The sequence below is a fragment of the Drosophila elegans genome, unplaced genomic scaffold (genome assembly GCF_018152505.1).
Source record: "Drosophila elegans isolate 14027-0461.03 unplaced genomic scaffold, ASM1815250v1 contig_476, whole genome shotgun sequence".
Taxonomy (NCBI): Eukaryota; Metazoa; Arthropoda; class Insecta; order Diptera; family Drosophilidae; genus Drosophila; species Drosophila elegans.
Window position 1 is genome coordinate 9,187,459 of NW_024545863.1, and position 27,299 is coordinate 9,214,757.

The 27,299-nt window shown below is 35.2% G+C and overlaps 2 protein-coding genes across 3 annotated transcripts in view; both read right to left on the reverse strand.

Moving 5' to 3' along the window:
• LOC108141058 (transcription factor E2f1) overlaps positions 1-21,486 on the reverse strand; it is a 46,192-nt gene extending 24,706 nt beyond the window's left edge. The window contains exons 1-2 of one of the 2 annotated variants that reach the window (XM_017264208.2): positions 21,012-21,486; positions 6,151-6,236 (exon numbers count right to left, since the gene is read on the reverse strand). The gene's annotated coding sequence lies outside the window, so the exon portion shown is untranslated. Of the gene's footprint in view, positions 1-6,144; positions 6,237-21,011 lie in introns of both variants that reach the window. The other variant, XM_017264209.2, reaches the window with a different exon arrangement.
• A 2,680-nt stretch (positions 21,487-24,166) lies between these two features.
• Positions 24,167-27,026, reverse strand: LOC108140966 (protein archease-like). The gene is made up of 3 exons (XM_017264034.2): positions 26,898-27,026; positions 26,807-26,831; positions 24,167-24,598 (listed from the first exon to the last, which is right to left on the reverse strand). Exons 1-3 carry the CDS (start codon positions 26,950-26,952, stop codon positions 24,208-24,210), a joined length of 471 nt encoding a protein of 156 aa, XP_017119523.2. The 5' UTR covers positions 26,953-27,026; the 3' UTR covers positions 24,167-24,207.
• Positions 27,027-27,299: the final 273 nt, after the last annotated feature.

The following is a 27,299-nucleotide window of genomic DNA, read 5'->3' on the forward strand; positions in this document are numbered from 1 at the left end:
TGAAAGAAAATGTTGGCTGTAGACAACAGTGGGCATAAAAGAGTTGAATCTGAAAATATTGACATTTTTCATATGACAGTTGATTTTAATATCTGAAAATTTAAAGAAATTTCAACCATATTAAACCTAACAATGCATATATGTTACACATTGTATTTAATATTATGATTAAAAATTGAATTCAAAAATGATATATACCATATTAAATTCAATAGTCAGACATTTCTTTTACTATTCAATTCTTTTTACCAATTTGGTTGTTTTCATTCCGATTTATAAAAAAAAATTGTTTTGAAAAAACAAGAAAGGAAGCAAACTTCGGAATGTTTATATAACCTTGCGTATATTTGCGTGTATGCTTAAAAACATTGAAGCTATGACAATTTTAAAGTCAATTATTCGATTTTAATAAAATTAAAATTATGAAATTTTAAATCCTTATTATGATCAATAGTATTAACAAAAAAAATGTTAAATAGTGGAGCTAAATTTTTTTATTTATTGTTTTGCAATACCTTGATTCTTCCAATGGGAACTATATGCTATAGTAGACCGATTTTATGAAATGTAAACCTTAATTCTGAAATATTAAACCAATATATATTTAAGAAAACCAAAATAAAAAAAATTGAAATCAGCAAAGTTATACTTTTTTAAGATCCGTCTCATTTCTACTTATATACTACTAAAAGAAATACATCTTTTGGGAAAGTTTATCTGCATGAAACTTTCCCAAAAGTTATATTTTTTTTAAACTGAGAGACTAGTTTGCGTAGAAACGGACGGACGGACAGATGGACATGGACTTCTAGTGATGCTGATTAAAAATATATATACTTTATAGGGTCATGCGTGGCAAACTCCAGACTGAAATTATAACACCCTTTGCATGGGTATAACATAACAGCCGAAAACTGTAACCAGTCCTTTAAATCGTTCCGTCTTAGAAAGCTTAAAAACATTTTCTTAGTTTCTTAAAAATAAAACCATTTATTAATTAATAAAAAACCGATCGGAGTTGAGATTATTAAACAAAAAATAAATAAAATACGAGAAAGAGAGAGAGAGAGAGAAACAAAAAAAGGAGAGAGAGAGAGAGAGGTTGCTACCTGGACAACCTTTGGCCGATCTGATTTGAAAAGATCTGGTCTGGGCCGGGACTTGGACCTGAGGCTGAGGCTCAGGCTACACCGGTTTTCAAATTTGGGATATGCCCCCCTTACCTTTTTTATCTTTCGTTTATTTCAGCTATTTTAAGTAACAATAACGCGAGGAACCGGCAAACAAGGAGTGCGACTAGGACGGGGTTACGTGAAGCGGCAAGGCAACAAAAGCTGCCGATGTCTGTTCAGAAACCTTCGGGCCAAGTACCAAGTACATTCATAAGAATAGCGGCGTCCTCGGATGTCCCAGGTTGAGATTAAGATTCAGGTTAAGAACACTGCAAAATAAAATAAAGTCCCTTGAGCCTCGGAACAAATTGTAACCGAACGACTTTCATTTATACAGTTTTATTATTCTAAAAATTGATTGACATTAACGTTATGAAAGGATTCCGTCTTTGACAGGTAATTATTATTCAAAATTACAAGTAAATAATTTTTTTCCAAAAATAATATATAAAACTTTCAGCAGGATTAAACACCATAAATATCAAAATTTGGCATAATAATTTTCTTAATAAATAGCACTATTCTTTATTCTAATAACTTAGTATTTTCTCAGTGTAAGCACCACATAGAAAGATTTCAGATATAACTTTCTCCCTTTTTCTCTCAGTGTGCGTTGCGCTTTTGTTTTTCCCATTCAGGAGAGTTCCAGGAAATTTGCCGATCGGTAAATCTCTTGCGCCCTTTGTTGTTGCGTTTCCTATGAAGCAAGAACGGAAAGCAGGACAAGATCAGGATAGGACACTGCCCCAAGGAGGAATAAGAGAGTGCAATTAGCCTGCAAAGGACTATGGGATTGTGCTCCAAGTGGATCCCAGGCGTGGGAGCTTCTTTTTCCAATAAATAAATTCCAAAACGGAAGTGTTCATACACTTAATGAAATCAAATGGTCTGACAGATGTCCCACAAAACAAACAATAAAAGAAAAATAACAAGAAGTAGAATAGGAGGGGGAGGGGGATTGAATGGAAACAGAAGTAGAGAAGCAAAAGGTAGCACAAACGCACTTTACACCTGGTTCGCATTTCTTGCGCAAGGTTAGGTGTAGAACCAGAGAAAAAGAGACAGCCTGAAGAAGTACCCTTAAAAGGGAAAACCAAAATAAACAGAAATAGTTGTACGTAGCAGTTGTTCGAACACCCTTTCATAGTAACCAACATCTCTCCACTCCTCCTTCGTTTTCCACAATCCACTTCAGACAGTTACTGCTGTTGGAATGTATAAAAGTGGAACGAACCAGAAGAGGAACATAAGCAAGGGGTTGCCACGTGGGGTGCATTTTGCAAATGTCGTTTTTTTGCTTTTTTGAGAGGCTTCTGAATGACACTTACGTTTCGGTTCCAAGAAGGGTTTCTTAAAGAAAAGACACTTTTTTTTTTTTTAGAAAAAAGTTTGATTTGTTATTCGATAGTAAAGATTCTCTTGTGGGAATTTTGAAAATCATATAAAGTTAACAATTTTTTTAGTTATACGAAATAAAATACCTTTCCTTGAAATAAATTAATCACTTTTTGTAGACTTCTGCAGTTTTAAAACAAACACAGTTTAGTTTTATCACCTAGTAGTATATAAGTCGGATCAGATGACCATATCATATAGCTTCCAAAAAAAGATAAAAAAATTCATCGGAAAGTCGTAATAGCTCAAGTTTAAAAAAAAAATACTTGAAACTGAAAGTACACAGAAAATTGTTATTGTTATCTTCCTATTGCAGGTAGTATATAAGTCGGAACGAGCCGGTCGGACGACTATATCAAATAGCTCCCATGGGAACAATCGGGGAAACACATGGAAAAGAAATTTATAAATTTTTTTATAGTTCTTCGATGTTTAGTAATGGTTTATTATTTTGGAATGACGGTTTAAATTTGATAAAAGCGGTCGAATATATTATATATGTGGCTCCCACGGCAACAATCGGATAAAAAAAAAAAAATTTAAAATGGTAGCTTCTCTAATTTTCCATTTTTGTTTGTAATTATTTTGAACATAAGAGTGGTTTATAACTTACAATAACGCTTTTAATTAAAATCGGAAGACGATATCTTACAGGTGGCTAAGGAACGATCGAATAATTGAAGTGAAAATCATCATAACTTTAAGGGTTTTTAATGAGTTCTCATATAACTCGAAATTCATATGTTTAATTTTTGCAATAGCAGAAAGGGTGTATAGGCTTCGGCTTACCGAAGTTTGCTTCTTTTCTTGTTTTGTTTATCTATTGGTATTTTAATATTAAACACTTACATTTCATGATTAGTTAAACTTACTTTTTATATTTTCTGTCTGCACTTGGAATCTACCGCGGTTGCAATTAAATTAACTTATTAGAATTTGTGGTCATCCGCAATAGATACACCTTTTTTCATTTCCACACTTTTAAAGGGTACTAACCAGATTTTGGTATCTAAAATTAAGTTATATCTTTCTGAGCTCCAATAAAACCCGTCAATACATTGTTATACTCCAAATTAGTGTCTTGCAGCTATAAGTTAATTTAGAATGTTAAGGATATTATATTTTTTACCACTCTGTAATTGTGCACTCTACAATTGTTGTTGGAGAAGAGCAACAGAAGTTTTAATTTAAGGCAAGGGCTCAAGGATCTTGTATTAGAATTTGCCGACAGTTTTTGACTCCCTTGGTTCTTGTTTGTGTTTGTAATTGTTTCAGGGCTTCTGGTAATTCCAACAGGAAGCGGTAAGTGGTTCCTGCTGCATTTGCAGACGCACAATGGAAAACTAAGCACAAAAAGCAGCAGTCTTGCACATTGGGACTTCAGTGAACAGTGTTTTGTTTGGAGTGTTTTTAGTAGAAAGGAAAAATTATATGACATTTAAATATGTTAGTTGAAATGATGCGATTTATGCGATGTAAGCTATTTGTTAACTGGTTACAAATTTATATTTAAAAATCTTTAAATGTTATATCTAAATAAGCTATAATATTTTACGTGGAATAATTCTTTCGTTCATTTTAATTTTTGGACTATCAACCCCTGCACCCATTTAAAGATTTGCCAGAATAGCCACCATGTGTTAACCACTGTGCTGCAAGGGAGGAAATACCTAAAGGAGCTGGTTAGACTCCGAAGTCCATTGTAGGCAAATGCCATGTGCCGCTTCGGAGAACCACCCAAAGTTGGTTGTCCCGGCACCACTGGCAAATGGAGGTCTGCGCCGCTAGACGGCACTGAGCCAATAATTAAACTTAACTAAAGCAGCCACAGGAGAGGGGGAGATGCAACCCCTAGCCAGCCAGCACTGAGAATAGAGTAAACAAATTTTTCATTCCACTTTTCGGTGTGCAAAAAAAGGGGGATACACATAAATGCAAGAATGCAGCTGACAAACTGAAGAAGCAAACACTCTTAAAACCACAAGACTCCTTTGACAGTCATCTTTAAAACTCTACTTCCATAAAAAAAAATGTGTTTCATGGTTTTAATAAAATATATTATTTTTTTTTGCCTTTATTAATGGTATACTATTTCAGAAATAATGTCCTCCATTTTTAAGTTGAGGGCAATAAAATTTCTTTGGCTGAGAAGAAAACGTTTTAAGAACATCTTATATCGATCTAAAACATAAGTTTCCGCCATAGAAATAAAGTTGTAATTTAACGCAAAAGAATAACACGAGAAAAAAATGAATTTCTTGAACAAAAAAATAAGTCCCAAATTTCATTTATCTATTATTTATGTCATAAAAAGGCAAGGGGATAACAAAATATAAGATTTTAATGCTGTTAATTTAGTCAAAAGGATTCTTTCAGAACGTGTTAAGCTTCTGGGCAAAGCAGTAATGCCCTTGTCGAGGATACACGAGTTAATAAATATAAAGAGGTATTGTAAATTTGAGCAAAGCCAGCCCAATACAAGGGGTGCAGTTGGAAGGCAAGGGTCGTTTAGTTACTACTAATCAATTGGTCCCCTTGTGAAGGAATCCTTCCCAGACGCAGTAACAGCAGTCACTATTATTTTTATTTTTCCTAATTATTTGTGCTCTCGTTTTCTGTGTTGAGGTCGGGTTAGGGTTTCCAGGACTATTTGAGGATGCTTCGCGCGTGTTTTGAAGATCTAGAAAAATCTTGGTAATCATCCTGACACAGAAGCATGGAAACCGTCTTAAATCAAAACAGATTTTGTATGGGTCCGGGATAAGACCCTAAAAATAGGAATGAACAAAAAATGCAATTTGCAATTACAAGCATGGAATTGAAAATCGGAAATCAGAGCGTGTTAAAGGTTAGGATCAGGGCCAGACAGAAAACCGGACGACCCTTGTGTGAAAATCATTTGCGCAAAATCAAATCCCTTCCCGAAAAGACGTGGTATTAATTAGCATTTGGTTTCGGAATCTATTTGTTTTGGCCCGTCCTTCCCCTTCTCTAAAAATTTATATTTATACAATTAACGGGCGGCAGAGTGTCAAGTCAGTGTCAAACATGTCTGTGAAAATAGTGTTCTGCAATCATCATTCCAGTAAGAAAACATCAAATTGATTTGTAAGCTTCAAATGGAGAAAGAGGAGATAACCAGTTCCTGTGAACCGTGTGACATTTCACGGGGTACAGAAAGAACCTTAAACCGATCCTTGTTCACCGGCGGACTTACAAGTTTGTCTTTTGATGTTTGTCCGCGAGTCTGTCCGCCAGTTTATTCCGCCTTATTTCGTTTCGGGGTTAACTTGTTCCCTCGTTTTGTTTGCTTGACTGTTTGTGGACCCTTAAAATTGTTGGTTGTCGACTTGTCCACAGTTTAGTGGACTTGGGTCGAGTAAACCCTTTACGGGTTCACTATAGGTTAAGTGCAAATGGTAGTAAGGAAATTTTATTTGAAATAATTTGTTTACGCATACGGTTTGTGCGGGGAATTAGGTAGAAATAGAAAGTTTAGATTATCCCTTCATTTGGTTGATAAAATAAAATCAGGTTCCCTTACGTAACTTCTACAAATAAGCTGTAATTTACTTACACATACTTTTTGTTTAATTATCCAAATGGGTCGTTGAATATAACAGCACAAAAGTGTTTTTGGTCCAGGCCAATGGGCATCAAACAGCGTCCCTACGCAAGTAAAATGTATAAATGAAGAAGAAATAAGTATGATATCAAAATTAAATGCAAATATAAGGAATGGCATCTAAACTATTTAATGTTATGCGTCCTTAATCTTAAATCATAACATTGAATGTATATTTTTTGTTACTGGATTATTCAAAAAGTTACGAAATATTTGTCAAATGCACAACATTTTTTTTTACATCTTTTTCACGGGTTTTTTCCAATTTTTTTTAAAGGAACCTCTAGAAAATTCTGAAGGCTTCTGAAAAATAAGATTATTCTTGGATGCTATTTATCTTAATTCATTTATTTCTATCTTAAGAACTTCAAACAGGAAACAGGAAATTCAACTATTCAGTCGGAAAAATATACATAAAAATACTAACTTATCGTTGTTACAGGAAAATTGGTTTTGTTTATTAATGTAATCCCCAAGTTTAAAAGTGTTTCTTGTCATGTGAGTCTTGGTGCATGGAGCGCTAGTACCAGTTGTCTAATATAAAAGATAAACTAATAGATCTACTATTAATTATAACTTTTATAGTTACTTTACAGTAAATTACAGTTGTCAAAGTAAACACATGACCTGATGCTATCCAAAAGTAAGTTCTAACGAAATCATATGGCTGATGCACTTTAAAAGTAATATTTTATGTTTTTAATTCGTTATTTACAGTTTAAGTTGATTGGTTCAAAAAAAACCAAAAACTTTCTTTGTGTACGATCATCTGGGGCTATGAAAACATAGCCTAACGTAGGTCATAAACAAATCGCTATAAAGCTGACTGCTCCGATTTAAAGAGCAAAACTTGGACAGATTCGCAGGCAAACGCAAATGAACAAACAAGGCAAACAAGCCAAACAAGGCAATGCCAACAAAGTTGTTAAATCAAACAGAGAACTTAAGAACAGATCCCGCTGTGGATTCCTTCGGTTTTGGTGCTAAAAATATGGAAAACATTTATAACTTTTTGCTTAAGAGTTCTTTCCAAGCTGACTGGCATTCAAAGAACTTTAGCGATTTATGCGTCTGTCAGTGGAGGCAGGCGAAACCTGATTTGCTGCTGACGACCAAGAAGAACGAGGACTAAGGGCCAGAAGGCCCAGCCAAAGTCGCAAGAGTTTAAAGGTCCCGAGTGTAGGTAGCAAGGAAAACCAGACCCCAGATGGAGGAGTGACTACGCAATAGATGGTTGGAATCAAAGCGGGAGACTGCGGACTGCGGACTTGCAGACTCCAACCTCTGAATCTGCTGCATTCCGCTGCCGACTTTGACTCCCAACTTCCACCGATTCAGCCACATGTTGCACACACTGTGAGAATGAATTTAATTAAAGCAAATCGAACCCACAGTGAAAACCAAGGGACCAATGGAGCGCCACACAACCCGACCAGACAGCCGCCAGACCCGGTCCGGATCTGCATCAGCGGAGCCAGCTAAGTGCAACTAGTCCAAAGTCTAGCCCCAGTCAACCGTGGGACAAAGTTGACGGCGGATTGATAAGGTGAATATTCAACTTTAAAGGGAAGAAGTAAAATGGAAACATTTTGCTATCCTAATCGAGATGATAATATAGTTAAATGCAAAGCAAGATACCGAATTCAAGGTTAATTCATGATAATAAAAATATTCATAAGTAAAATGTTGATTAAAACCTATACTAAAATAGTTTAATTGATAAGATTTTTTTTTACACACAAAATGATTGCTCTGTATGTCTGAAGAACACAGAAACAGAAATGTAAGCCCCGCTTTTAAAAACAATATTAAAAACTTTATATTTCAAGCCAAAGCTTGAAAACTTAATATTTTACTGTAAGGTGTTAACTAACTAATGCAAACAGTGCTTATCAGTAGAACCCATAGGTGACGGGGTTTAAACACGTATTTTCCAAGTTGTGCACCTCAACAATGCCAATTAAATCCCATTTCAGTTTCTCATTGAAATTAAATCAAATACGTTTTGTGTGACTGTGCGCACAGAGAGAAAGGCTTTTGCCATCGGAGCGTTTAAAATATTTCATGCCCAATACACAGCCTCTGTTTTGTATCACGGCATTCATGGCTCCTTGCTGCACATGCTTCCAAAAAAAAAAAAAAAGCAAACTTAAGAAACTACGCGTAGAGATGCTAAAGTCGGCCGGCCGATAGCATCACAATGGGTCTGGAGTTTTTAGAGGTGAACGAATTATGTAGCCTCGAAAACGAAATTCGCCGCCGCATATTTAGCTCGCATTGCAGCATAATTTGATGTAATTTCAGGGACCTGCTGCTACATATTGTGTGTCTGCTCCTGATGGTCAACAGCTTCGAATGCCGAGAGCCACGATCGTGGCTGCCAACTGACCACGAAATTACATTGCGGCATATTGATCAGACCTGATCCCAAGGTTATTCCAGTCCCTTTAGTTTAAACGTTTCCACTACTCCAAAACTTTCGAGACTGCGTTAGCGCCCCACGGATTTTGGTGTTTAATTTTGGTACAAAACATGTCAGCAGAAGGGAAAGGTGTTTTCAAAATTGCTGTGTTAACTGGTCTGAGACATTATCTTTTACGGAAAACAACAAAAAACAAGTCGAGTTTGCCGACTTCTAGCTTCAGCTAACAAATTCCAAACTGAAAAGGTGGTGTCATCTGTTAAGCTGCATTCAGAAATCGTTTACTCTGCCTCTCTACATCAGCGATCACCAGGACATATATATATATATATATATATATATATAAAGACCAAAGAATAGTGATCTGCCGGCAGAATAATAAGCTCAATAACTTCTAAAATAATTGATCGATTTGAAATTTGTTTCTCAGAGTTTCGTGTCTCAGAGTTACAAGACAGACTTTCGCTATTTTAGAGCTTTAGAGTGGGCATGACCACGTTTTAAAATAAACTTGCGCTGCTTAGGAATTAATAGAATAACTAAACTAATGTAGAATCCCAAATCTCAAGTTTTTATAGTTTCCGAGATCTCGGCGTTCATACGGACAAGAATTTGTATACTTTATAAGGAATAGTAATGGGTATAATTAACTTTAATTTATTAAATATTTTTAGAAATTAATTCGTATATGAATTTCAATTATAGTCTTGTTCTTTAAATTGTAATAGTAATAGTGTTTATAGGTATATAGTTTGCATATTTGCTACTCCGAAAACGAAATTCTAAATAAAGTATGCAGGAGCTCAAAAATGTAAGTGCAACAATAGCAGCTTAGCAAAGAAAAAGCATATCTTGGAATTTTAAGTAGATTCAAATGGTGTCCGTTTGTCAGACTAAGCTGGTCAAGAAGCTCCTGTGATTAACTGTGGCTCGCGACTTGGTCTAAAGGGTACAACTCCTTTGCTCCTTAAATCCCCCTTGATAAACCGCAAAAGTGAAAAATTTCGCCTGTTTTTTTATCTTAACCTGTTTTGGCCTCATCTTCATGTTGTCTGCATTACAATGAAACAAATGAAGTTAAGCCAACTTGAGGTTAAAGTAAAAAGGAGGAATTCATTATTTTTGTTATTGTATTTTATTTGCGGCAACTACTAGAATCGTGTGTCCCGGTTGGGAAAAAGGAGTTCGTAAAAGGCTTTAAAAACCAACAGGCATACGTATCTGTTAAACGGGGCACTTGACTTCTTCTTCTCCAATTTGTTTTATAATTTAAAGTACTTTTTTTTGTAAATTAGTATTTTTAAAAATCAAGATATAATTTGTATACAATTTTTATCCATTATTCAGGCTTTTGGGTTATGTTTCCTGAGATATGTGCAAACTTTCGGCAGACACAAATTTTAAAATCGGGCTATTATTTTAGACTTTATTGAGTTAAAAAGCCCTCTGCCGCAGCTCTGCCGCTGCTCGGCCTTCGACAGCTTTCTCCCCTACTCACCATCCTAAGCTCCTTAGTTTGCACTCAAATTGAGAATTCCATTGAAAGTTCAGCACAAAGCAGGACCAACTAGGGGTTTCAGTGCGATGGTGGGGCTTCAAGGAATATGATACGTCTACAGCGTTTCATGTAATCAATAAAAGTTAGCCTAGCAGCGACAACTTTGATATTGTAATATTGCAATCATCAAAATATGTATTTAGGTCATTATCGAAAACAAAGTACATCAAAGTTTAATGGTTAATAATAATAAATAATATATATATTAGACCTACAATTTTTCAGACCGTAAAACATTTTTAAAAATTATATACCGTTTCTTTGTTTGCTGTTCCCGCAAATCCCTTTACATAAAAATGTAGCCACACAGTTTTTTTTTTTTAAATTAGACACCATATGAGCTGCATTTCAAACGGGTCCTAGGAAACTTATGAACTTTGCGTTTTGCGGCAAAAAAAAGGAGGAAAATGTAAGTTTTAAAGCTTCCTGCATCACCCCCATTAAAAACCAGGGCGTATAAAAATGTGTACAAAATTGCGACCGCAGCGTATTTCGCCTGTAATTGCCCAGACAGACGACAAAAAAAAGGAGATGTAGAGTGGCTGGAGGTGGCGACAACAAAGTTGCACTCACGCAGCCCCAGAGCTCCATACCAGAAAGTCGGAACAAAGAACCAGAGAATCCGGGCCAGTCTTTAGACCCCACCAGACGAACTGGATTGCGAGACGGACAGGGAGGGAGGGAGGGAAGCGACGGGGAGCAGCACAGCAAGAAGAAAGCCGGCAGATGAAACGGTTAGACATGAAAACAACAGCCCCATCAGCTGCAACAACAGCACATCCGGCGAGAACGCCAAATAGGAAAAACAACGAATTGGAATGCAACTTAACGGGTGCTTGACTAAACCAGTTGTTACCCTGTAAAACGTTCCAACAAAAAAGGCTCAAAAATCTTTCTGTTTTTGTCAAACTTTGTCAAACAAAGAACTTCATAAAAAAACAAGAAAGGAAGCAAACTTCGGCAAGCCGAAGTTCTTATACCCTGCAGCTATTTCAAAAATATTTTTGAGAACATTGAAATTATGATTAACTTGCAGATATGTTTAAAAACATTGAAGCTATGATGATTTGCAGCTTAATTATTTGATAGTTCATATGGCAGTTTGCGTAGAAACGGACTGACAGACGGACATGGCTAGATCGACCCTCCTAGTGTTGCTGATCAAGGATATATTAACTTTATAGGATCGGAAACGTCACTGTCCTTCACTGCGTTGCAAACTTCTTACTGAAATTGAGGCTACCAAAGAAAAAATTCTACTAATATTGCTTAAGAAATAATTTCATGAGCAATCGACTGCCGTCGATATGAAACCGCGAGTAGACTAAATCTTTACGAGCATCTATCTAAAAATCTGTTAACCTATTCCGTTAAAAATCAAGGATCAGCTCTTTTTTTACTGATGTCGTTTTTTATTCTTTTCTCACAAAAATCACTCAATAGCTGAATTCCTAGTTTGAAAAATTTAAAATAATTAATAGAAGGGATTAAACTCGAATCAAATATCTGCTTCGGTTACTGTTAAGGTTATAATTAATATAATTATTCAATTACTGTTTCGGTTTTGCTGCCATTTTTTATTTCGGTTGCGGTTAGGGTACCACAACCAAAACAAGTTGTGGGTATCGGTATTGTACGGGTTCAAATAATAATAACATTTCTAACATTACAACTATCTATTATTGCAAAAAATTAATCATTAGAGCAAATAAGATTTTCGCACGTAGAATGTGCAAAGTTTCTAGAAGCTTTAAATTTTTTGACTAGTACTTATTTACTTAGAAACGCTTAGCGACTTCATACATACAAACGAATTTATATTATTTACTAATCGACACTTTTTACACACTAAGTACACTAACTAAAGAACATATTAAATGGCTAAGACGTTTTACGACTTATGCATTTTTATAAAAACACATTTTATAAAACCGGTTCTAATGTTTGGGTATAACATATGTAACGGTTATTCTGGTTGCTATATATTTCGGTTACAGATCCGGTTGGGCAAAAAGATATATCATGCCCGGTTTCGATTTCGGTTACGGTTACGATTCGCTTTTACCGGTCGGTGATAACGGTTACGAAACCGCTTAGATACCCTGATAAATAATAAAAAGTTGGAACCTAAAGCAAAAAAATGAAGAACAAGCCGGCCAACAAAGTGGTGTAGACAATCATTATCCCTATTTTAAGTTTTTAAAAAAATGTCAAACATCTTAGACATACAAAATCTTGAAACCAAAAAAAAAAATAATTCGATTAAAAAAATTGAAAAAGTAATGGTTTTTGTCCCCCTTAAACGGTTCTTAAGAATACATTTTTTAACTTCAGATAGTGAAGGAGAGTTGAATCCGTCGATTAATTATATCATATATCAATACCATATCTGCCATTCTTAAAAAGCATATATGTCTCGACTTCAATGCAAGCCTTTATAGATTTAATAATTAAATAACAAACACCTCCATATAAACAAAAGAAATCAATATTTATCTTTAAGATAATGTTTATAACTCAATACAAGTTTTAAACTTACATTGTTTAAAATTATATTAAAACCTCTTAAAAATTTTTATAACTTTTGTTTTGAAATACCTAATTTTTATTTTTTAGTTTAAAAAAACCAACTTATAGGCATTTATGTATTTATAAATAATAATAAGAGGCTTCCGTAAGTACTTTAGCACTTCTTTAAATGGAAGGACAACTACTGGGTATTTTAAATAGCATAGTCGAGAAACGAGCGTTAAAGCATTGCGAGCGCCACACGCAGTCATGCACCCGCACCACCACACAAACGTAAAGTAGGAAGAGGGGTGTGGGGTGGGGCACAGCAGGACAGCATGGAGCCGGGTGGAGAAATTTGAGGCATCTTCAAAGCGCTCTCGCTCTCTCTCTCTGGCCTTAGGTATGTGTGTGTGTGAAGCTTGGCGTTGACGTCGACGCAGCCAAATTTCATGAATGGAATTTGTAAATTTTATTTTCATTTGCAACACCTCGCTTTTTTCGTTTTTCTCTTATTGTTTTTGTTGGAATGCGAATCATGTGGAGATCAAAAGGGAGTGACAGAGGGGTAGGGCGCGAGAAAGGGGCAGAGAGACCCTAAGTGGGGCAGACAACAACAATGATGCGGCATGTGGATCAATCCATGATGCAACTATATGAGGTGATCTTAACGCGAGAGCTGCTCTATTCTGTCAAACACGCAAAAGTAAAACGATCGCTTGTCTCTGTGAGAGAGGAGAGAGAGAGAGAGCTGAACAATGTATCGTCCTCGGCAGAGCTGATCAGACCACCCTATATACATACATACTTGCTCCCCCTCCCGCCCTCTGCCACCTAACTTCACATCTCGATTTGTGTACGAAACAAGTTTTGTGGTCGTTGACATTTTTTTTTTTTTTTTGCAAATTTGAGGCAAGCAGGGTTTTTCTTCTTTCACGGGTAACACTCCGTGCACTAGTGTTTTCCTTAGCTCTTATTAGCCAAACAAAACTGCATAACATAACGTGGGCGAGATAGAAAGAGAGGAGTGGGTGGGAAACAAATGCTTTTTTAATTGCTGCTGAATGCATGGCCTGATGACTTTCCAAAAAAAAACCAGCCCAACTCCTTGTATCCCCAATTCTGGTATTGTTCTGCTATTGTACTAATTACCCAATCACCAAAAGTGTTTTACAACAAAAATGTAAGTGAAAAAGTAGACCGCAGAATTTAAAATCTGGTGTGATGATCGTAACGAGTAATACACCAATCGAAAAGTATCGCTAAAAGAATTCGGTGTTCATACCAAGAATTTTCAGAAAGGAATTGGTTTAGGGCGGTGAAAATGTTATACTCCAAATTTTGGGAGTATTTGAGCCAGGTTTAGTAAAATGACCCACATAACCTAGTTGCGTTTTTGCCTGAATCAAAATTTGTAGCTTTTAAAGTTTCGAGATCTCGACGTTCATACAGACGGACAGAAGACGGACATGGCTAGATCGACTCGGCTATTATCAATATATACTTCATATGGTCGGAAACGCTTCCTTCTGCCTAGAACATACCTTTCAACGAATACAATATATCTTGTTACTCTACGAGTAACGAGTATAAAAAGCTAAACTTTGTACAGACATAACATTTAAGCTGATGAAGCTACAGGCAAGTGCTGTATGTCGTCTAAGGGGTATTGTCAAATGACAATCACGTTGCTTAACATAATACATAAAAACATAGTTTTAAAATTATACCAAAAAGGTTTTTTTTAAGCTTTTTTGGAATTTTAAAAAAAGTTTTAACTTTTTTTAATACACATATGTAGCTTAAGATTCCTTAATTTAAGATAGAGCACATGACCATAAAAAGTAGTTTTCGAAAGTAATTAAGCAACAATAACGGCAACTTTTCTTAGTTCAAAACAGTTAACGATGCCTGAGCAAGAATTTTCTCCTAAAAGTATGCAATCACCGTTTTGGCGAGTAAAATGTTTAGTTAAAGGAAAAATCAATTTCGCAAGTGTATTCCTGAAACATCTATCTATACGCAAATTGAAATCTATTTTTTATACGCACAAGGTAAACACCCCATAAAAATTCAAATTCGATTTTGCTTGACTGTTGAAAATTTGTATGAGTGTATACGCATACAAATCAAAATAACGTCGTTTTATAGAAAATTTTATTTTTGTATTAGCTGCAATGGTTTATACTAATTTAATGATACAATTTAGTAATTTTTACGTATGTTATTTAATATCTCAATCTATATAAGCGAAATTACATTGAATGCACTTTTTAAAAAAAAAGTTCTTATTAATCTGAATATTTTGAGAGATCACTTATAGTTTTTTAATTTTTTCAGTCGTTAAATTTATAAATCTTAAGAAACAGCAGGCTTTCTCTAAACAAACTATACAAGCAACCACCTGTTAAGCCACACAAAGAGAACAAATTAACAGAAGGCCGAGAAGAAGAAGATCCCTAACAGTTTAAAGTCGGCGCTTAAGTATAAATTAACAAATGGGAAAAATTCATGTAGCGCAGCTGTCCTAGAGCAAAAACAGATGCAGAAGAGCCATGCAGGTGTGTATCTGTATTTGAGATGCCCGATCATACCCTAAGAGCACGTACACGGAGATCTCGGGACGCTAAGGATTATAAAAGATCATCCCACATGCAAACGAAAAAGTAGGGGGCTGGCGGATGGGAAGGAGGCCCAAAAATGCATGTCCTCTTTCCTATTCATTCATAAGATTATGTAAAAACTCCTCGGAATTGCCTTTCCTTTGTCAACGGCAGATGCCATTCTGTCGTTACCGTTCGGCAGAAGAAAGTGAACCAATACTTCCAACGACTTTCGCAATCGTCTCAATGGCCGAGGTCTTACTATCACACTTTCTTTGTCCTGGATAATGCAGCTGTATCTCGAGAATGTGTCTCATAAATTGCGTTCGAAATCGATTTTCAAAAAGTATTTTTCTTTTGCTCAGTCTCTTGTTTTTTTTGTGATTTCTTTGAACCTTGGGGTGAAATCATTTTACCCTTCAAAATATTCTATATGCATTAGGCAACTGGAGCAGGATAAATTTATGGGCAGCTGCTAGATCGCGCTTCTCTGTTGTATTGTCAATTCAAATCAACTTTGTGTAATTATCTCGGGTTGCATTTTTTCTTGTCATTTGTATAATTATCGGACAGGAAATATGATTTGGGTGCGCACATTTTTAAGTCTAGGCTTGGATGTTGCAGCATGGGAATCACCCAACCACTATTTATTATTAGATGTTGTAATCTATATAAATGATTGCATACATAAACGAAATCTTTAGTCTACCGAAAATTTGCTGTATACAAAATGAGTAATTCTTCTTGTAACTAAATTTGAGTTTTTATTAAAAGCGGAGTTCAAACCATTCTTATGTGTCTTCCTATGGGAGGTTAATGCTATAGTCGTCTGATCCGGCTCGCTCCGACTTATATACCATCGCAATAGAAATACCACTTTTTGGAAAGTTTCATGCACATAGCTTTAAAACTGAGAGACTAGCTTGCGTAGAAACGGACGGACAGACGTATATGGTTAGATCGACTCTCCTAGTGATGGTAATCAAGAATATATAATATATAGGGTCGGAGATGTGTCTATCACTGCGTTGCAAACTTCTGACTGAAATTATAATACACTCTGCGAGGGTATAAAAACAAAAAGTTTTGTTTTAACAAAGAACAAAGGTGGATAGAACGATCTCAATTTTTTAAATAAATATGTTGCCTTAGGATAAAAAAAACGGTTGGAAAAATTTTATCTCGTTGCTCTTTGCAATGGTATTCCAAGGAAATTTCCATGTAAATCGAATGGTTCTTTATCACACAAGTGAGCAATGTTAATACATAAATTAGCAGATTGCATTCTCCGTGATCTAGTTCTCTTGCTAGAACGGTAAATGGTGAACTCCCTCCGGTGCCAAGGTTTTCAAAAGTACTATAACAGTTTCAGTTTTCCACTTCAAATTTGGTTTGTGTTTGCTCCATAATTGATGTAGAAGTCCAGCTTAATTTTCTGCTTGCCATTACAAAAGTGTATTCTTAATTGTTAAGGTAAAATAAGCTACTGCAGTTTTGAAAAAAGGTTGAAATAGTAATTTAAAAGACTATTCATTGTCCTTTTTGGTTACCTTTTTATTCCATATAAAAACAACTCAAAGATGCAAAACTTGAGGTTATGTCTTAAAAACTAATTATCTGAAAAAGTGGCAATAGATGGCGACTTTAATAACATACATTTGAACAAGAATTAAATACTTTACAAATCTCAAAAGATTTTGTTTTGTTTTGTTTGTTTTTGTCTTTGTTGCTCTAGTTAAAAGTTAATATTGTTATAAAAAGAGCTTGTAAGACAACTCACTTTAATATTTAATTACATGGATAACCGGATAGATTTCAACCGTTTAAACACACTAACACTTAATACGCACCACCATTCTTAACAAAAAAATTCTAAAAACGCTTTTAAATCACTATGGACGTCAGTACATGTAGTGACGACGAGCACCAGTAAGCGTGCGCAAAGAGACTACTATATATAGACGCCATATTCGAAGTCAGCTAAGAATAGTCCGATCTTAAAAAAGTGATACAGCAATAAAAAGGTCTCACTTTTCTAGGACTTTGTGGATACTAAGAGTTTTAGAAAATCATTTGGTTTCGGAGAAATGGAGTTGGAAGCGCAAAAGAAATTTTGTCTTTTACTGAAGCTTTTGGGGCCGGTGCACAGTGGATCCGCTTGTAGGGAGCCGCGCCCATAAATACTTCTATCGCTATCGCTCTGAAACTTTCAGCAAAAACCTAGTTAAATATTATTACTTTATACTACAAAATTGGACAAATCGGAGTACTATCATTAATAGTATTAATAGTACTATCGAAATTATCATAACTTTTTTTAAGTATGAAGGAGGAAGAATTTATACTGTCTGTGTCGTTCTCTACCGGCGCTCTGCCGCAAAAATACTAACCTATGAACATTAAACAAATTATATTTTTAGTAAAATACCAGAAAAACAGCCGTAAAAACAGGAAAAATAAATTTTTTTAAAACAAGAACAGAAGAAAACTTTGGCAGGCCGAAGTTTATGTACCCCTGCGAAATCTCGACGTTCATAAAGGCTAGATCGACTCGTCTTGATCCTGATCAAGAATATACATTATAGGGTCGGAAACGTTTCCACTTGCTATTGCAGCGGCCTGCACAGTAAACATCAATCAGCAACAAAAACATATCAATGAAATAGCTCTCAACTAACTCGTTTCGCTTAAGTTTATTATACCAGCGAGTGTTTGACCGTGTGTGTCTGGCATGGAGACATGCCTCATCATGTGGCCCTCTTATGGTCTGTTATAAATGTAAAAAAAAAAATGCAGCACATAATAAAAACAAACACAATACGATCGGCGGGTAAATGATGAAATCAAAATGGTCATTGCTCTTCAAGATTAGAAATACTCATACCATATTTATTTTTCCAGGACATAACAACTGTATATTAAAGTGAGTGGCTCTATTAAAAATGTTTGATTCATGTGACCTCAATTTTACAATTTTTGAAGGCCTTATCGTCCCATTAAAGCTGTCAGTGCTTTTGTAATTTTAAATTGTTTGGAGACATAGGGAAAACAAAACGGAATGTTCAAATCACCGCTTCCGTAATGATATATCGAACTTGGTGCGATCTATGGCAGCACAAAACGATGTGTATACCAAACAGAGCCGAACAGGTAACAGAGGCGCTTAGAGCAACTGGTTCAAAAAAGACCTGACCAAGAAACCAAGACTGCGCCCGAAGGCCAAGCGAAATCAAAGTAACCAAATACAAAGAATGTAAGAGAAAAATAAAAACTGCAGACTCGAGAAAAAACGTCGCCCAATACATGGAGATTGAAAAAAAACCATGCGACTTGAGACAGCGTCGTCTTCGATGGCCGCCATTGCCTGTTTTGGAGCATGTGTATACGGACGTGCATAATTGACAGTGTATTGCTGGGCATTTGGGCGTAAGCGTGTTGAGGTCATTCAACTATGTTGCCACCAAAATCTGACCCAAGAAAATCCCATTGGATTCCTGTGATTCCTTTGGTTTATTTTTGGCTTAAAATTCAAGAATATATATACTTTATAGGGTCAGAAACGTCTCCTTCACCGCGTTGCAAACTTCTGACTGAAATTATAATACCCTCTGCAAGGGTATAAAAATATTAAATAAGTAAATTGTGTTTTTTTTAACTTTTAATGTAAACAATTTTATTATTTTAAAAATAACTTCCGAATTTGGTTTGTAATAACAATAACTTATATAAATCTTTAAAATTGATTTTTAGTAGGTTGAAAAGTTGAATCCTTTAAGAAGACAATAGGCTTTATTTCAGCTCTTTAGCTATACAGGAAAAAAACAGATTTTTCGCCAAAAAATTTGCATTCTGCCTTAGTGTGCACTGTAGATAAGATTTTTGTTTTCGATTCTAAGGCGTGGTATTTCTAATAATGTGGCTTCTGTAGCGCTGGTAGTATAGGGCAATCAGAATCCTTCAGAGCGCCATTTAGGGGGAGGTGGCTATACTAGTTAGTAAAAGCAACAGGTCATCAGGGCGAAATGTAAATTCTTTTTATAAGGAAGTTCGAAGTCGTAGGGAAATGGGAACGGCCAATGGAAGGGTGGGCGAGGCAAGCCTTAATAACAACAGTGCGTGGCCTCTCTTGGCCAACAAAATAGCTTAATTGTAGAAGTGTTCTCTGTGGTTTTTTTTATCTTGTAATTTTGTATTAATTACTAAGGCCGTCCTGAATTGCAGAGCAAGATCATCACCTCAATAGCCGACGAGCCAAAACCGAGGAAAATAATGCGTGCGTTCTGTGTTCAAGCTCAAGATCAGTCTGGGAAAAATGTATTAATGTTCGTTACATTTAATAAAATAAAATGATTTGATTTAAGAGAGAAAGTCGAACTAGCTATGTCCGTCTGTCCGTACGTCCGATTCTGCGCAAACTAGTCCCTCAGTTTTTAAGCTATCTGCATGAATCTTTCCCGAAAGTTGTCTTTCTGTTGCAGGTAGTATATGAGTTGGAAAAACTATTGCATATTGCTTCCATAGGAACAATCAGGAAAAAGGAAAAGAAATTACAACTTTGCTGTTTTTTTTTATTTTTTTGTTCTTCGAGATATGGAAAGGGTTTTTTATTTCAAAATTTCGGTTTAAATTTGATAAAAAAAAGGACGAATATATCATAAAAAATTGGAACTTCTCTATTATTTATTTTTTTAAAATTTTTTTTGAATGGTTTTATAATTTAGAATTACGCTTTTAATTTTGTTTAATTCTTTTGAACAAAAGTTTTACGCATTTAATTTTATTGAAATCGGAATAATAAAACGAATCGAATAATTGAAGTGCAAATCTTCATAGCTTCAATATTTTTAAATATATGAGTTGCGTATATACTGATTGTTTAAAAACATTTCCTACATTTTAGAACTTTGCTTAAATATGTATTTTAAATATTTAATTTTAATCAATTTCAATGATTTTTAGCAGAGAGTTAACTGTGAAATGGGACTACCTCATGTCCCATACAGGTATTGTCTTAGAAAGTGTACCGGCCACTAGGCCATGGTTTAGGACAATTTCGAAAACAACAATTCGTATGCTAGTTCATATGGTTAAAAAATGCCCAATACCGCCAATTTCCAACGTTAAGGTCCATTCACACATTTGGCATCGGAACATCAACATCTTTTCGAAATAAATTATTTTATTATTGACAAAAAAAAAAAACCAAAGGCTTAATTTGTTAACTTCGTGTGTTTCCAGTGTCTTGCTTTGCCAGTGGCCACTGATCGAGGAAGCTATCGCCCGAACTTACATTTAGGATACATCAAATTGAAATGATTGCAATGAAATTGTAGTGACGTCATCGCAGAAATCCTATGAATTGGATTCTGCCAGGAATGCGTATGCCGTTAGCCGCTCACCCACAACACAACAAACACAGAAAGAAACGAACACTATTGGGATTGGCTTACAGGTAACTGCAATTATATAAAGTGCGCATTATCATGAGCTCTCCTTTTTTGCCAAGATGCTTTACCACATACCGCCTGTTATCAGTCTTGTTCTTGCTGCAGCTACTGCGTCAGCTTATTAGTGGTTTTACATATATATTTTTTGCCGGCAGTTGGAGGCGCACGCCCAAAAAACGTTGGGTTTTTTTTGGTCTCCCCTTTATAAAGAAAATGCCCAGCGCGGCACCCCGCACACCACACTCGCACATGTCACATTCTCTACTTCTAGTACTACCTACCACATTTTTCGGTTTCGTCTTCGCATGAATTTCCGCCACGTTTTTCACTGGGTTCCCCTTGCGCTAGTTATATGTTTTCGATCGGAAGTTACAGGTAACAACGTTACCTTTCGATTGGTAGGGCTTTCAGGGCGATATCTGCCCAATTTTTGGGTGTAAAACGGCAACAACTAGCGCACAATGTGCTCTCGGACTGCTGCTTCCTCTTCTTTTAACACCATGACAATTGGTGGCTGCAGAATGAGCGGTGCGGCGAGTGCCAGGCGAGCTAGAGAGAGGCGAGGCGAAGTGGCGAATTGAAAAGCAACAGCAAACACAACAACAAACAGGAGGCGAAATGCGGCACTCGATGACGTTTTTCCACCCACTTCGTGTTCAATATTATCACAAGAAATGATTTGTGTTAAAGGCACACATACGTTTTTCAGGCTTACAGGCCAATTTTATTTCAACGCACTTCAAAAGCCAAAGGCGAAATGAGCAACTGGCTGCTTGTGTGTGTGCGATTTGCCGTTCATACTTTGTTTGTTCTTTTACACACTCTTTCGTATCGCAGCGTTGCTTTTCAATATCAATCAGCTGTTAAAACATACACGCCTATTGTGAATAATTTCCAATTTGCCTTTGCCCGCTGTTCCAGAGAAATCCCATATGGTTGGTCTAGCCCGGCAAACGTTTATTTTTGTTGTTCACGTTATGATATCGGGTATCAGCTGTTTCAAAACAAATCGCTTGGCGCTGCCAGCTGGTGTTGCTAAAGACCCACTAAATAATCCCGGGCCACAAAAAAGTCATACATAAAAATACCGCTTTATACCATTTGCGCGTAGTTTGAAATGTCTGGAATGTTTGTTGTTAAATATAGATAGTTTGCGTATTCCCCAATTAACTGAATCCCCACGTTGCTGAGTTTTTGTCACCTGTTTGACAGCAGTCCCATACAAATTTAACAGTCTGAAATTTCAGTAGTTCAGCAACCCAGGGGCCGCTGAACTTGTAAGTTGCATTTTAAAAAAAACAGCGTATTTTCTACTAAAACTGAGAATGCAACACTGGTAGCAACATGAAAGTCATCTTCAAATACATGCAAAACAAGAAAGGAAGCAAGCTTCGGCAAAACAAAGTTCATATACCCTTGCAGCTATTTCAAATATTTTATATTCTTGAAAACATTAAAATTATGATTTATTGGTGTATATGCTTAAAAGCAATGAAGCTATGATGATTTGCAGCTCAATTATTCGATAGTTCCTATGACAGCTCTACAATATCGTTTTCCGATTCAATAGAATTTAAAGTCAAACTGTCAAATTATTAATAACTCAAAAAGAATTAAAAAAAAAATCAAAATAGGAAAGTCACATTTACAATATTTATTTGATATTTTTATTGTTTCTATGGTTGATGAAACTTAAACGTAATTCTGAAATATTTAACCATTATTAAATGTCGAAGAACTAAAAAACATATTAAGAAACAGCAAAGTTATACTTTTTTTGCCGAATGTTCCAATGGGAGCTATACGTTCCGACCTATTTACTACCTGCAAAGGAAAGACAACTTTTGGAAAACTTCATGCACATATCTTTAAAACTGAGATAGTGGGAGTGGCTCCGTTTTTAAATAAACTGGCTCTGAATAGGGACTGTTAGAATCTGCATGCCAAGTCCAAATTCCACCTGTTATATACTTTTCAACGAATACATTATACCCTTTTACTCTACGAGTAACAGGTATAAAAATAATCCTACTGATGAAAAGGTTATGATTTTCTATACAAAATAGTGATCAATTTAACATGGGCATGTCAAAGAGATTTATCAGTAAAGCAAATCATCACCAAACCATAACCAATACCTTTTTATCGGCAATATCTTCTTATCTTGTTAGACACATCTGAAAGATAGAAAGAAGGTAGAATTCATTTTACAATAACAAAATCTAGGTGAAAATCTTAAAAAACCATTATATAGGGCAAAAATATATAATATAATAATATATACGAAAAAAAAAAAAATTAATTTATCAAATTTTACCTGCTTGTTATTATGACAGCTATAGAATATCAAACAAACCCACATCTTTTCGAGGTAAAATCATTTGACAAACGCACCTTCAACTCCAAAAACTCCTAATATCGTCACTACATACACGATTGTGTACGCTTTTTGATTGATTTGATTTTTTAACAAATGAGGATATACGATTTGAAAAGATTCAAGAATCTATATATATATTTATTTATTCACCAATGGATCAATCCTTATCTGGATAAGAATAAGTTATCAGATAACTTAACTTTAAAACTAAATATTTATTAAAAAATATTCCATAAGCAATTGCCTAATATGTTATACTGCAAAAAAAATAGGCATATAGTATGGGCAGTTCGAGAAGTATATGTGGTAGTTATAGGATATGGTCAATTCATTTCGATCAAAACTTTTGATCTCTTTCTTTTAAACAGGGTATTATGCAAATAATGACCAAGAATATATATAATTAATAGGGTCGGAAAAAAACTCTGCCCCTAGCGTAACAAAGCCAGAAAATATTTGTGTTCCTTGACTGAAATGGGGCTCCCCAAATTTATATTTATATAAAAGAATATCATAAATATCCCCAATCCACGTCACCAAGTGAAGGTCACAAAAATGCGGTTTTTAAACCTTGGTGTTTGACATCACGACCCTAAGTCAAGAAAAAAATGTATTATACCTTCTGCAAGGGTTTACAAATCTGGGATGGCTAGTTATTGCCCCGAATCGCTCATTAACGCTATAAAAAATGCTGAAGGCTGTAAAAAAAAATAATTGCAACGAACTGCGGTCTGGGAAAGGACAGAAATTTTGGCGGTTGTCTGGGAATTTAAAACCCTGCCAATTCACAAAGCTGTCCGCAAAAAAAAAAAAAAAAAAAAAAAAATAGTGCACAACAAATGTAGACGCTAAAGGGTAAATCCTTAATCAGAGCGGTGAGAACGGAGCCAGTCCTAATTGCATTTGCAGCCGCACAATCGAGTGGTTTTTTGATAAGCCATCCTCATCGTCAGGGGATGCATACACAGCACGAGAGATTGCAAATTTTTCGGAACAGCGGCATTAATATCATTTTCTTGGCATTTCACTTATGATTAATTGAGACAAACAAAGGGGTTGAAACGGAACAGTAATATTTATTTCAGATCGGAGCTGAATCAAATATCAATTATAACAAACACCTCGTAGTTGCTGGCATCAGTGTTCTGAACGATTTGCATCGCCGAGTATGTGATTGCCTTGACCTCGGTGCCTTGTGGATGTTTTCCCAACTCGAAGGGTTCTCCGTAACAACGGCAGGAGATCTCGAAGGTTTCCAAGTCGAACTTGGTAATCTCCAGTTTTTTGCATACCAGATATGGTTCGGCGGAGAAGAGGAACAGCAGCTCGTCGAGAAAATGGAAAAGTAGTCCTTCTAGATCGTCGCCCTGCGCTTGGATTTCGAAGCAGTGTTCTACGGACACGTAATCCAGTTCGGTCATATATCCAAACATGGCCACTCCGCACTGTTCGAACGCCTCTTTCAGGCTTGTACCCCATCCATGGATTCTGTTAAATGAAATAAATAAATGTTTTTTTTATTTTTGATATTATATTATATAGGATATTATAATTTTTGTCAGAATTTTGCAGCGCAGTGAAGGAGTCGAACTAGACGTGTTAGTCCGTCCATCCGTGTTATACGAAAACAAGGCGCTCAGTTTTAAAACTATCTGTTTTTACACTTCTGCAAGCCTAAGTTTGTATACCTTTTGCAGCTATAGCAAAAATTTCGATTTAAAAACAGTGAAGCTCTGATGATTTTAAGCTCAATTATTAGATCGCTCTTTTGGAAGCTATAAGATATCGCTTTCCGAGCTTAATAGAATTAAAGGTGCAATAATGAAGTATTAAACCATATCTTTATTAAAAAGAAATACAAAAATAAAGTGAAAATTAGTGAACTTAAAATTTTTGCTTCATTTATTTTTTTCCTATTCTGATTGTTTCCATGGAGCTTTATGATATATATTAAAAACAGCAAAGTGTTAATTTTGTGTCCTTTTTTTGTCCGATTGTTCCTTTGGGGCTATGTGTCAGTTTCGGAAAGTTTCGTGCAGATATATTTACTTGTTTGCGTTGAAACGGACGCATAGACGGACAATCGGATATGACTAGATCGACTCATAGTGATGCTGATCAAGAATATATATACTTTATAGGGTCGGAGATGTCTTCTTAATAGCCTCAGTAGGGGTAAAACGAAAATGGAAACTAACTTTAGCAAACTAAAGTTTTAAGAAAGCAGGATGGTTTGAAACTTTAAAACAACATTTTTCTTATAATATTTTATATAAAAGTACAACATCTCAGGAATGTCCTGTGAAAATTTCTGGCTGTTTTTTACAGCCTTGGAAACCATTCTGCCCCTTAAATACCCTTGCAGTCAAGAAATGGATTTGGATTTAACCAAATTTATAAAATTTATCTGAATTTTGATCAAAAACTATAAACATAATATTTATCAAAGGGGGATTTTTGGACTTTTAGCTGCTGTAAGACAAGAAGACAACTAGGGTAACAGTCTAAAAATACCCTTTTTCGCAGACAAAAAAATCTTTATAAAACCGTTTGTTGTTCCGTATTTAAGATAAAGCGATCAAAATATTTTTGGTTTTTTAGGCGTTTATTTGTTAAAAATTAATTTATGTTGTCGGAAAATCAGTTCTAGCTTCATTTTCAGACTTTTAAGAAAAATAAGCTATCAATGACCAAAATCGGTTAAGCCAGAAATGGAAATAAAAAGTAGGACAGTCAGTTGAAAAACACTTTAAAAACATAGTACAATGGTGGTAAAAACGTCCAAAAACAACAAAAAATCCACGTTTGACCTCTGTAGGCTTTTTGGTGATGTAAATTTGTAAGCCTGTGTTATGGGCAAAGACAATTTATTTAATTAAATAAACCTATGTTTAATGCATACATATTCACAATTCGATTGCATATTTAAAATTGGTTTGATTTTTGTCTTACAAATTTCAACACCGACCCAAAGTATATAGATGTAACATCAGGGAAATTTTGAATACAGATGTTGTGACGAACTGATAAGTTTTGTTTTAAGCGGAAAGAAATAAAAATCATCAAATTCTTGCATTTATTTTTCAAATAAATTTGATATACCTATACAAGAATATGAAAAGAGATTGGTAAAAAATTTACGACAGACGCCATGACGTACTATTAAGTTAAATTTTGATAAAAAAAAAAAATAATTTATGGCACAGGGCAACAAAATGAGATCTATAAAAAAATCGGACTTATTCGTAAAAAATAATGTTAGAAGCAAACCTGTATATTTAGTTTTCGTTTTCAAAGCGTATTTGTGATATCGGGACTCGAACAATGTCACAACGTTTAATCTTCTGACCTAAGGTACTCACTCCAATGTACTCCTGAAATACTCTGTTTTGAGGCTCCGAAATAGTTGTAGAAAACATTCTATAAGTTACAAATTTCATGCACAATGGTGCTTAGTCTATTTAAATCTACACGTTTGTCTTTATAATTTCTTGTTAGAAACATCAAATTGCCTTGAGAATAAATTTTAATCCAGAGATTGTGTTTTGGTTAATTAAGTATTTTACGGTGTCTGCTTATTACGAGCTCAATTTTAAAAGAATACTGCTTGTACAATCTTCTAGATTTTATATTTTTAGATATCGGTCCACCCTACTCCACATGGTCACTGAGCGCCGTCATCGTTGTCTTACTCACTGCACATCCGCCGTGTGATCCAAGTCTGCAATATAACAAACAAAAAACCTATCAACAGGGTGTTTCCTATACAGATTTAAGATCTACTCACACTCGTACTTCACCTCCGGCAGCAGAAAGTTTTCCTTGCTGAACTCCACCTCCATTATTATTTATTTATAACTAAAATAAAAGTAAAGCTAGCCGCTAAATAACTATAAACAAACCAGCTACCGTACAGTGTGACCCTTGATGGGCAGGCGAAAAATACTTACTCGCGGCATTTACAAAAAAAAATACTAAACTCTAATAAGAGAAATACGTTTAAATTAAATTTTTGTTAAACAAATAATTATATAAACATTAACATTTTTGTAAATAAATTTTCCAATTATTTTCTTTGAAATAACTAAAAGTTTCATTTAAGTATAAAGTGCTTTTGAACTACTATTTGGAATTTAATGATGAGAATGTCATAAATGAAAGCAGTTTATATTGTTATAATTAATTAATG